Source organism: Polypterus senegalus, chromosome 8 (genome assembly GCF_016835505.1).
Source record: "Polypterus senegalus isolate Bchr_013 chromosome 8, ASM1683550v1, whole genome shotgun sequence".
Taxonomy (NCBI): domain Eukaryota; kingdom Metazoa; phylum Chordata; class Cladistia; order Polypteriformes; family Polypteridae; genus Polypterus; species Polypterus senegalus.
In genome coordinates, this window is record NC_053161.1 from 58239882 (window position 1) to 58253551 (window position 13670).

The window sequence follows — 13670 nt, forward strand, 5'->3', positions numbered from 1 at the left end:
CAAAATGCACCATATATTAATTGATAGATTAAATCATCTAAAATTTTAATAATGGTCATCTTCTTCTGAATGTATACTGTACTTTAAAAAGATGTCATAAAAAGTTAATATTATAACATCAAATATGCATACTGCCACTTAAATATAGTGAAAGGTGGAATTTAAATGAAATAAGTACATAGTTTCAATACTCAATAGCTAAAGGTGTTTATGTTACTGTCTCTTTGAAGAAATACACTGAACACACATTTTTTCTGTAATACTATAAACTTAAATTCTGATGTTGATAACAGTATACTGTACACGTGTATGCCCAATTTTCAATCATTTGCTGCAAAATTTATTTGATATCACACTATGATATGGTTAATTTCTTTTAGCCCTGTAGACAACACTCATTCTAAGCAGCATATTTTATGAGGTGGCAGCTTATTATGTACAGGGAAAGGAGAAGATAATTTCCAATATTCAAAATGTAGCTTTCATGGTAATTTTTTATTTGCAATTTTTTTTGAGCAGACAAAGTAAAATTGTAGTTTGAACTTTACATATTTTATATGGAGACATGTTCACCACTTGATATTGTAGTTGCATTTGTTCCAAATTACCAAGTTCCGAAGCTTTTAGTTTGATTCATAGGATGATGCAGACAATAGCGTGACACATGTTCCAAATAATTCCACAGACCAAATATCTTCGTTTTTAAAAGTTTTTGCAAAAACTCAAAGTAAAACAATTCACACAAAAATAGAAAGAAAAAAAAAGGTCTGATTTAAGAAAGTTCTATTTAAGGCTTATTTATCAGGTTTATGTTGTCGTACTTTCAAATTCTCATTTCAAAATGGTCAGAAAACTGTATTCCAATCTGCTGTTTGCAAACATATCCAACAGTCCATGCTAGCAGTAAGACTATTTCCTAACTGGCTTAATTACAGATAAAGCAAAGAAAAGTTTGACTTCTTGTTAACTTTCAGGGGGTAAAAGACTATGCCATGTTCTAGGTAGCTATAAGAAACTGATACTCTATTATTAAATTATACAAACACATACATTTAACGTTAACATTACTTTCTAAGATTGGCTCTTACAGATATGTTTGTCAAAAATTGTTTTTCTTTCTTTTTCCTTGAGTTGTAAATGATAGAAGTGAATGGAAAAATATCTAATCTCTTTTTTTTACTTTTCAAAATTCTTACATAATGTTTTCTAAATTAAAATACTGTTTCTGAATTTTCTTCATAAATAGGTTCTAATTTAAAAAGTATAAAAAATAATATTAGTATAATTACATTAGTAACATTTTAGGACAAAAAAGTAGTTCTTCCCAAAGTTATTTAACAATACTTGAGTGCAAATGTTAAATCAGAATTAAATATTATACCATTAATATGGTATAATAATACACTAAATATACCATTATTTGAATCTTACATTAAAATACAAATTTGGTTACACCTTATTAATTTTATAAGGAAAAAGAATATTTTTTGCGACAATATAATTTTTTTTTGCTTAATGTATCATAGGGTCAAGTTTGTGGGCTCTGTGGAAACTTTGATTCAGATCCTACGAATGACTTTAAGACAAGAGGAAAATCTCTGGTGACAAATGTAGTTGAATTTGGAAACAGCTGGAAATTTGACCCTAGCTGTGGCAACATTGTAAACCAGTCCTTCCCCTGTGAGAAACACTGGTACTGTTCAGCATGGGCACAGAGGAGGTGCAGCATCATTAAAGATTCAGTCTTTCAACCATGTCACAACAAGGTAACAGTATTTTGCATACTATAACAATTATTAATATAGGTTCAGGTTTCAGATACGTATATTAAGAATATTGTATTTTATATAATTACCTTTTATATAATTTAATTTTAAAATGGTAACATTTTACAACTGACTAAATAATACTTATTGTAATATATTTTAAAATTTGAGCTTAAAAAATGTAAAAATATTAAAATAATTTATCCATATAATATTTTATGGAATTTAGGTGGATCCTCAGCCTTACTATGATGTGTGTGTACAAGAGTCTTGCGTCTGTGAAATGGAAGGAAGATTTCTAGGTTTTTGCACTGCTGTTGCTGCATATGCTGAAGCTTGCAATGAAGCAGAAGTCTGTATTAAATGGAGAACTCCAGATCTGTGTCGTATGTATTTAAAAATTTTGTCATTTTACTGCATCAATAATAATTGGTCTATTAATGAGTATATGAGTACTTAAATTTGAAGCAAATTGTTTCATTCTGAATAAATCTGTGTTGACTCAACTTCGGGGTTAATTTAGCAAACAGGGCATTTGAGAGTATTATATGAAATAGCACCTTTCTTATGTAGTATGTATTGGACCATTTTTACTGTTGTTAACAAAGCTAAAGAAAGAATCTCTCGTTCTCATTCATTATCTAACAATGACAATGAGATTTAAGCAAGATACACAAATTATCCTTCATCCCTTATCATGTCAAAAGCAGTTCTCAATCCAATTCATGAAACTCTAAGTATTCTTTTAAACTGGCCATTCTTTTTTCTTCGGTTGTCTTCAAATTCTGCATCTTTCTGCCTGGCTGTATAATGCCTTAGCTGGATGTAATTTTTCCTTCCATCCTTGTTATATGAGCAAACCATACACGCATTCTTTCTGTCTCTCACCTTAACTATTAATGTTTCTTTCTTTAGGAAGGTGGTATATCAGTTGACCTAATTTGCCCTAGGGTACTAGTTGTTAACATGGGGAAAGTAGACATCTCTGCATCCCAGAGCTGCCACACTGGAGCCCCAGTCTACAGTTACTACTGCCCAGTTACAATATAGTTAAGATTAGGGTTGTGGGAGGGTTATGTGACTCATATAATGCAGAGTACAGTCCAATATGTTTACTCCAGCTACTTGGAGCTCAAGGGTGGATGCTCCAGGCTAGAGATATACCAGATTCGCTTGGGTGTTGGTGGTGGTCGGTTTGAGGTGCCACAGCTCACTAGGGCGCTTCAGTAAACTCTTGGGAAGGGGCTGCAAGGTGGCTGATAATAATGATAAAATAGCAGCAAAATATTCAAATCAATATTCAAATTAAGCTACAGCTGCGGTGTCAAACCTATCTTTTTCAAGAGGACCACTTCATCAATATGCAAGATATTGTATCAGCCTTGTGACTGAAAACACATCCCACTGACCCTGAAAAGCGTAGCACTGAGACAGAGCTATGAGACAGAAAACATTAACTTAATAGCTTAGCTATGCAGACAGGATAGATGGGTTGGGGGCATGAAGATGGCAAGTACTAGAGTTTGAACGCAGATGTTACTTTGCCAGGGGGTTGAGACACAGAGAGAAGCAGAGGAGTGAATTGATAATAAAGCTGAAACTGGTCTTCTTGCAGCATAGCCAAGAAAGAGACATGGTACTGGCCACTGTGTCAAACGGTTCCATTAAGGGTAACTGACAACAGCAGCATGATTCAGTTAATGTGTGCCCCATAACCAGAACAATGGGGGAAACTTCTTTCCCTCCACCATCTTTACTTCTCTCCTGTTTTGAACATTCCAACTTGATAAGCTGTTCCTTTCTTGGTTAAACACACTTTCTAAATCGCAAAGAAGTCACTACAATATCGTATGTTACACACAGTGCACAATGACTGCCATTTTTCTCAAAGACCACCTTTAACGTTAGTTTCATATAGTACTGTATATAGATTGTATCCGTATATAATTTAAGAAAGATCATATTTCCAACTGGCATTAAAATCATTTTGCGTCCTCTGACGTTATCTGCACCAGACAGTGCACTGTTACTACTAACCTGTAGTTAGATGACATGCCATACTGCCATAAGAAATGTGTTTTAAAATAATGTCAAAGAAATGATAGTCTCGTGACGGATTTGCAGCTCAATATGTGACGCTGTTGCCACTCCACTCACATTTTAAAGCTACACAGGAGTCAGGTCGGCCACTTCTCTGCAACCTTGTCACAGTCCTGCAACAATGTTTATGTGTTTTCCATTGACTTGTTTGTTGTACATTGAGAGAGAATGTGTTTGCATTTCCACTCATGTTAAATGTGCTACTACTGATGGAACTGCTCCAATATTGAAGGATAACAAAGTAGCTAGTGTAATTAAGTTATGAAAAAAAAACTAGCTGTGCTATCCATATAAGACAGGTTGAAAGTAACAAACCTAGACCTCAGAGTTAACGCTTGGGAGTGCATCATGCATTGCAAGACTCTGTTATATTCCATTTGGTATGGGATTTGTTAATGTAGGTGCCATCTTTTGGAATAACAGAAACATAGTAACTATACAGACATACAAACATTTCCTTTTTTTATCACGGTAGATGTCTGCAACGACTAATTCTACACTTTAAAAATGACTTGATTTTTTTTTATTTTCATAAATATGTAATCATTTTATGCATGATTTATCAAATAGGTGAAGTAAGTAGTGAAAACTGTCCCCAGTGAAAAAATTGTGCATTTTGATAATTAATGGTTATTATTTATATCAAAAATGTCAGCTTTTATATTATGATTAAGAAGTTCAGGCACTAGTAAAAAAAAAAAAATTTATAAAAACATAAGAGCTGTTATTGAAAGGGCTTCTTAGTTTTGCATTACATGTCAAAAATACAGGTGGTGTAAAAACACTAGCAGCAAAACTGAATTTGTTAATAAATGTAAGTTCAAAAACAAATACCTTTGTCAAGACTGCAGCAAAGGTACAGTATTAGGATTAAATAACATGGCCTGTGAAAGAGGGGCCCTAACATATTCACATGATACACTAGTGACCTTTGAGAAATAAAGTTTATGAACTACTGGTCTAGGGCATCCTTCCATCACTACTTGTCAAAGTGTGCCACTTCTAGACCAAATGCTGTCCCCAGCCCAGTACTCTGTGTGGTGTGTCTCATGCACTCCTGACAGGCCTGTCCACCTTGTGTAACACCGTATGTCATACATTGGCCAGGGCCTTCTCTTCTGATCACACAGCACTAAAAGGCAATTCTTTACTTCTAGTTGTTTGTCCATCCACTACAAAAAGGTGAACATTTTAAATCAAACAAAAATATTTTAAAAAGCATCATTCGTTTTGGCTCTTGCGACCTTATAATGAAAAAAAATCCAGGTTTAGAAAATGGATGGATGGCTGCAACACGATTCGGCACATTTATAGACCTTCAACAGATTTAGGACTTCTTTCAATTCATATAGTCTTTTAGATGAGCCATAAAGCTATGCAGAGACCTCTGCCTGTTGATAAGTACAACAACAGTTTTGCAACATATTGAACATTTGGTCATTTTCACTTTTTCTTACCTAATTACAATGCTAAAATCAATAGTACAAAATTGAATGTGTAAATCCTGATGATGACAATATAAGCATTTTATTTGTATAAGAATGATAAAAAAAATGGTCTTATCTGCTCACTGTTGTGGGTCTGAGTGAAGTGTTTTCAACCAGCTGCATCTGAGATAGTAGATTACAAAGGGCGCATGCCATTAGAGGATTTCCAACATACAAATGAATGTGAGACAAGATGAAAGCATGGAGAAGCCTCTCAGTATCATGAATGTTCATCTATAACATGAGATACCTTGCAGAGGTGGAAGTATAAAAATTTCCTAATATGATTTTTGTTAGTTGAATAAGAAAGGAAGGAATAAAAAATGACATCTTATAGATCAAATTACATTTGATAAACTTTATTAATCCCATGGGGAAATTCGGAAGTTATGGTATTATGATTGTCATGATAGTGTCACCACTTAGTAAATGAAAAGGATGTAATTTACTTAAACTAAGCTTATAGTACTAATCAGCTTGAGTTCTGTTTTGTTGTAGTTTATATTTAAAGAGCTGTGCTCCATCCAGCATTTAATGTCTTCAAACCAGGAGATCTCTAATGAACCTCTACTTTTAAAAATGAACAGATCTGAATATTAGCTACGTACATACATACATTGTAAACTAGTAAAAAGATTCAAAATATGCCTATGGAATGTAGATATAGAATTGCAAAGGGCTCAGGACAGAGCCTTGAGTAACTCCATATGTAACAGGCTGGAAACTAGACCTACTGTTGGCTAGACAAACTTAGGTAACACTTAAACCACTGGAAGGAAGTGAAAGAGATACTAAGGATGTTCTCCATTCAGGATTAAAGAATAGTGTGGATGACAATATTAAATGCTGCACTAAGGTGTAATGGAATTAATATGTTGATCTGCCAGGAGTATAATGTCATAAATAAATTTGCATTTTGGGTTGAAAAAATATGTATAGCTATGATTCTAAAGTTATCAATGTTATTTCAGCTGTTTTTTGTGACTATTACAACGAACCTGGGGCATGCAGCTGGCACTATGAACCTTGTGGTACCCCAGCTATTAAGACCTGCAGTAACAATGAAGTGGGCAAGAAATATGCTGCCAAACTTGAAGGTAGGTAATTTTTCAATAACAAAATATAGCGGTCTAATTCTAACATTAGAGAATGTCAACTATTGCAGATACAGCATTATTATTTCATGTGAAGGTCTAAGGTACTGTACGACAATTCTATTTCTCATCCTCCATCATAAATGTATAGCTGTTCAGCACTGGCTACTATCCTTTAGTGGTGAACCACAAATGCCAAATTCTGGAATGTAATTTCCAAAGGACTGATATTTGCCACTCTAAACCTAAGTATTTATTTTCTGACCATATATATAAAACAGTTATACTAAAAGAGAAGTGATGCTAATCTACATTCTGAAAACAAAAGGGTACATCTTAATTTTATGACCTGTAGGATAATTATATATTTTCCTAAAACATTGTTTCAACACGGCATGGTAGTCATGAAATACCTTTCTACCTCAGTGATTCTAACAGTTTAAATATGGTGTTTTATAGAGTTTTTGTGATGAAACCTTTGACAACATCCATTGCATACCTTTCTCCTTGTTGTCAACTACAGTATATATAGAGTACTGTATGTAGTCATCATATGTCCGGTATATAAATTTGCCTTGTTGCAGAAACAGACCCCAGTCATATCCTGAGCTCTCTTGTGTGAATCAACATCACATGTTTCCTTCTCAGGCTTACTTTGTTTACTTATTAGTTACATTTATTTTTTTCTTGACCATTGAGTTAGTTTTTTAAACTCTGGTAATAGCTTTTGCTGAAGCTATATTTTTATTTAATTTCCTGTTCTGGCTTTGACTAAATCTTTGCATGGACAACAGTTGAAAAGTTGTTTTAAACATACTGTAAGCTGGCTGAGCCTTTAAGCTAACTGTAGTTCTACCATGCTGCCTTAGGGAAATTTAGAATTACTAAAATGATCTTCCACACGTTATTTCCATATAACCTACTATAATATCTTTTCATAAGCAGTTTCTGCACAAAGTACTTTGTTTAGTCTTTTTACATTGTCTTCATTTCTTTTGAATTACATACCACTATTACAGTATAGAAGGCGTGGCATTAGGCAAGGCACTATTATCACACAGATATAGGAACATAGGTAGAATACTTACCTTGTCAAAATCTATTTGGAGATTACTCGCAATCACTGTTTCTGCATAAGTTTTCTCAGGGTACTCTCGTTTCTTCCCACATCCAAAAGGTGTGCACAATAGTCTAGATGATAACTTTAAATTAGCCCAGCACTTGTGAGTGTAGAAATAAATGTATATTTTTATTGACTTGCATCTCATTAGAATTGTCTCCTACCTCATTACATTCAATGCTGACAAGACAAGTTTTGGATTCCTATAACCCTATAATGAAAAAAAATGGATAGCTAGAACATCATTTGATAGATAGAACAGCATTTCTCTTTAAACAAATCAATGATCTGAGCACTGATGGAGGGATTGTGTGTTCCTGGTGTGACTCGGGCAGTTGTTGTGGCCATCCTGTACCTGTCACGCAGGTGTGATATTCGGATTTACCGATCCTGTGCAGGTGTTGTTACACGTGGTCTTCCACTGCGAGGATGATCAGCTGTCCTTCCTGTCTCCCTGTAGCGCTGTCTTAGGCGTCTCACAGTGCGGACATGGCAATTTATTGCCCTAGCCACATCAGCAGTCCTCATGCCTCCCTGCAGCATGCCTAATGCACGTTCACGCAGATGAGCAGGGACCCTGGGCATCTTTCTTTGGGTGTTTTTCACAGTCGGTAGACAAGTCTCTTTAGTGTCCTGCGTTTTTAGAAATGTGACCTTAAATGCCTACTTTCTGTAAGCTGTTAAGGTCTTAACGACCATTCCACAGGTGCATGTTAATTAATTGATTATGGTTAATTGAACATGCATGGAAATCATTGTTTAAACCCTTTACAATGAAGATCTGTAAAGTTATTTGGATTTTTAAAACATTATTGTTGAAATACACAGTCCTGAAAAAGGGATGTTTCTTTTTTTGCTGAGTATATATATATATATATATAAAGTATATATATAAATATATATATATATATATATATATATATATATATATATATATATATATATATATATATGATCTGAACAAAAGAAGAAGTATAAAAAACTCTAACTTGGCTTTCACAGTCCCATTGAGGCAATATGCAGACGTTTTGCTGTTGGTATATAGGAGCCCCATTTGTGTTTCCTGATACGCTACTGCCAGATATTTTGTTGGTTGAAAGTCCTCAGTGTTAGTGTGTCACAGAGAGGATGTGCAGCATTACTCTCAATGGTATTCAGTTTTGTTTTAATTCTCTTCATTTCCACTCCCTCTGGAGTGCATCCTATAACTGAGCTTGCCCTTTTTAATTGCATGTTGATTTGGTGGGCCTCTCTTGAAGTTATGTTACCAGTCCAGCACACCACATAGAATATCACACTGGCCATCACCGAGTTACAGAAAATGTGAAGGATGTCACTTCCCATATTAAAAGAACGCAGGAAAAAGAGCCAGCTATATAGTTCCTCTGTGTTTCGAGACCAGTTCAAACTGCTATTAATGTGGATCCAAAGTGTTTGTAGGAGTGGACCACCACTACATCCACTCCATGAATAGTGACCCAACATAAAGACCCTTTTGTGCATCAAAAGTCAATGACCAGTTCCTTGATTTTGGTAAAGTAAAGATGCAGACAATTCTCTTTACACCAAGAAACAAACTTTTCCACCCTGAGTTCTGTATGATTGTTGCATTGTACAATATATTATTAGAAACTGATTAATTATTACTTTCTTCTTAATACAGGGTGCTATGCAAAGTGTCCAGATAATACACCATATCTGGATGAGAACACAATGACCTGTTCTACTTTGGATAATTGTACTTGTTTCCATAATGGAATAATTCACCCAGGAGAAACCATAACAAATGAATGCAATCAAACTTGGTAAGAATTTACTATTACTATATTTCAGAGTACATTGAAATATTTATTTTCAGGAGGTTATAATTTAGCACACTTTTCAAATCAGGTATGTTTAAAAAAAATCACTCAGATTTATGACATTTAATGTTCTGAGACTGCATCAGTATATGGTGAGATAAATTACCTAGTTAATAAAAGTAATATTTGATGGACATGTCAAATTAACTCAAATCTTAAATGTCATAATCTCCTGTTACTTTAATTTTCCAAACCTTTACCCCTTTTTTAAAGTTTTCTTAAACATATGGCTACCTTTATGAATAAAATATAAAATAAAATTTAAGTCAAACTTAATAACAAAGATTATTATTATTTCATAATTCCTGTAAAAAGCTCTTGTTCTGTTGCTTTCAGCCTGCCTCACATAATTGATCAGACTTTTGCTATTGCTTATGCCAGTGTACTAATCCAGAACAACAATAATTACTCAAAACTGGAAACTATGTATCACTGCCAAACCATTCAAATATCTATCATTTGTGCTTCTATAATATTTGAAATCAAACAAAATTTTAAACTAAACAAATCAACTAAATTATACCAAAAACACCACGAATAACACAAATGTATTACTTGCTGATTTGATTCCAGCCTTCAGTATTGTTTTAGCAGTATTAACTTCATGTCCCTGGGATTGTGCACTTCCATTAACCTATTATTTATCAATCTGAACTGGATTAACTGATTATTCAGTGGATAAGTAGCTGGAAGAAAAACTGTAGCCACATTCATTACAGCCAGAGGCTGAATGTGAAGCCTTGATTTATTTATGAGAGCTACAGTATGTAAAGTGCTGTATCAAAAGGTGATTAATCTGGTCTTTCTCAATCACCTCTCTTAATCAAATGCACAACACTATAAATTAAAATTACAGCTAAACTGAAAGGTGATTGGTTAAAAGCAAGCACAAATCTGGTACTGTATTTTTCATTTCTGAATCAATTCCAAGTGTTAATAATGAAAGCTTTTTTGCCTTGAAAAGGAAGCAGGATTTTTCTCTCTGTCTCTCTATTTTCCATTTCTTCATGATAGCAAATTCCTGACCTTCTGTGTGTGTGTGTGTGTGCTGGGCGGGGTACGTGTGGGTGTGTCTGTATGTTCTCTCATGTATTACCTCATAACTTCTTGCATACCACAGGTTGAGAACCACTGTCCTATTTTACTGTAAATATCATTTGTTGGTAAATGCCAAATGTCCCTCTGTCACTGCTTAATTAGTATTTAGCATTTTGGCGCACCATAATGTTTGGGACGTAGCAATGGTAGGTATATTAAAGCAGTCATATGTATCACTTTGTTGTAAATCCACTTCATGCAGTGACTGCTTGGAGTCTTCCATACATAGACAACACCAGGTGCTGAGTATCTTTGCTGGTGAAGCTCTGTCAAGCTAAGAATGAGCCGTCTTCAACTTCTGCTTGTTTCTTTGCTTGTCTCTTTTAAGTTTTACTTTCAGCACATGGAGGACATGCTCAGTTGAGCTTAAATCAGATGACTCTCTTAGCCATTAAAAATTTTTCCATATTTTTAGCTTTGAATAACTCCTGTTCTGCCTTAGCAGTATGTTTGGGATCATTATGTTGTTGTAGGATAAAGCACCTTCCAATGAGTTTGGAGGAATTCACTGGAACCTGAGCAGATAAGATATTTCTATACACCTTAGAATTCATTGTGCAGCTGCCATCAGCAGTTACATCATCAATGAAGATAATTGTGCCAGTACCTGTGGAAGCCAGTACATGCCAATCCATAACACCCCCACCACATTTAACAGATGAGGCAGTATACTTTGGATTTTGGGCTTTTGTCTCCACACTTTGCTCTTGCCATCATTCTGATACAGGTTCATCTTTGTCTCATTTGTCCACAAGACTTTTTTGATAACTGTAATGTGGCCATTCTATTTTTGTCGCTGAATAGTGGTTTGCATCTTGCAGTGTGGCCTCTGTATTTCTGTTTATGAAGGCTTCTGTGGATAGTAGTGTCTGACGAAGATACATCTACTTCCTGAAGACTGTTTCTGATTTGTTAAGACACGCGTTTGGAGTTTTTTTTACCATAGTGAGGATTCTTCTGTTATCGGCAGTTGGAGGTTTTCCTTTCCTTACCAGTCCCTTTGTGATTACTGAGCTCACCAGTGCATTCTTTCTTCTTAATGATATTCCAGACAGTTGATTTAGGCATTCCTATGGTTTTACTGATGTCTCTAATAGTTTTATTCTTGTTTTTCAACCTCATAAACGCTTTTTTTGACTTTCACTGGAATAGCTCTTGTCCTCATGTTGAAAAATGACAACTACGGACTCCAAAGGTAGTCTGTATGTAGTAGCTAGCCTAGATTCCGTATGCCTGCACTAATAAAACAATGATACACATTTGAATAATCACGAATACCCATGAAACCAATTGTTTCAAAAATTATGGTGCCCTGAAATGGGGGTACAGTGTATAAAAAGTGTCATTTATATATGGTGTTACTGAAATGTACAGTATGCAAATACCCTTAAAAGAAAGTCTGCAATATGCACCTTAGTCATGTTTGAATTGTTTGATTTGCATTTTTAAACTGTAGAGCAGAGGTGTAAATCAATGAAAAACACGGAGGGCACTGTATTTATATGTCATACATAGTACTAATAAATTAAATTCAGGATCACTGGACCTTAATTCTCACATTGGGGGTTTCACACAGGGCCAAACCCTCAGCTGCATCTGAACTTAAATCCCTCCTGGATTGCATGGAGAGGCAGTTAAGCTTAATGAGAACTTTTTTTATTCAAATGACTAATGTTCAATGACTATTTTCAATGTTCAAATTCAATTTAACCAGAGTTCTATTACGGCGTAAATGAGTCTGAATCTTAAAAAATTATCAGTTTATTCAATACTTTAAAATATAAACAAGATAATCTTCTTGCATTGAACCATTGCATTGAATTAATAATCTTTATTGACACTAAGCATTAAATGACATTTTACATTTTTTTAACAGCACATGTACAAATGGAGTGTTGTCATGTACAGGTAAGTTTAATTTTTATTCTTGTTAGTTACCAGAACTTCTCTGATTTAAAATATATATCAACTGTACACAGCATATTCTAAATATTAATACTGTCCTTCAATGTGAAAAAGTTTAATAGACAAAGTTTCAAAATTGGTGTTGCTTGCTTTTTTGGTAAAAAATGGTTACACTTAAGGCTACCTTAATATTAAAAAATTAACAAAATTTCAAACAATTTCCATTGTACAGTAATGCAATATCAATTGTTTTTTTTATTATTTTTTAAATAGTATTGGGTAGTGAACATTGAACCATTAAATAGGACTGCCATCTGTAATTTTCATTCTTTTAAAAATAAGCTAAGTAATGAAATTAAATTTAAAGCTTCCTGCTTTGAAATCATGTTCTGATGTGTCACATTCAGATGGATAAAATATTGTTTTACTTTTAGTATTACTTTTTAGATTATAATATTCATGTGAAATATAAGACTTTTTTTTTTTTTAACAGGCCCACCACCAACGTCAACACCGACACAACCACCCACAGAGCCAGAGCCAACACCGACACAACCCAAAACACCACAACCACCCACAGAGCCAGAGCCAACACCGACACAACCCAAAACATCACAACCACCCACAGAGCCAGAGCCAACACCGACACAACCCAAAACACAACCACCCACAGAGCCAGAGCCAACACCGACACAACCCAAAACACCCACAACCAGAGCCACAGACACAACCCAAAACACAACCACCCACAGAGCCAGAGCCAACACCGACACAACCCAAAACACAACCACCCACAGAGCCAGAGCCAACACCGACACAACCTACACAACCACCCACAGAGCCAGAGCCAACACCGACACAACCTAAAACACAACCACCCACAGAGCCAGAGCCAACACCGACACAACCCAAAACACAACCACCCACAGAGCCAGAGCCAACACCGACACAACCCAAAACACAACCACCCACAGAGCCAGAGCCAACACCGACACAACCCAAAACACAACCACCCACAGAGCCAGAGCCAACACCGACACAACCCAAAACACAACCACCCACAGAGCCAGAGCCAACACCGACACAACCCAAAACACTACCTCCACCAACTGAGTCACAGACATCTCAGAGGAAACCCAAAACATCACCTGAGCCAACACTTCCAAATCCAAAAACAATGCCAACAACAACAACAACAAAACCTCAAACAGCAAGACTTTTGTCAACTACAGGTATGT

The 13670-nt window shown here is 35.2% G+C and overlaps 1 protein-coding gene across 1 annotated transcript in view; it reads left to right on the forward strand.

Annotated features, from left to right (window-relative positions):
• LOC120533959 (mucin-19-like) overlaps positions 1-13391 on the forward strand; it is a 56895-nt gene extending 43504 nt beyond the window's left edge. The window contains exons 28-33 of the mRNA XM_039761115.1: positions 1527-1766; positions 1996-2152; positions 6325-6450; positions 9231-9372; positions 12404-12435; positions 12926-13391. Coding sequence (XP_039617049.1) covers positions 1527-1766; positions 1996-2152; positions 6325-6450; positions 9231-9372; positions 12404-12435; positions 12926-13299 — 1071 coding nt within the window. The 3' untranslated portion in view covers positions 13300-13391. The remainder of the gene's footprint in view (positions 1-1526; positions 1767-1995; positions 2153-6324; positions 6451-9230; positions 9373-12403; positions 12436-12925) is intronic.
• The last annotated feature ends 279 nt before the right edge of the window (positions 13392-13670 follow it).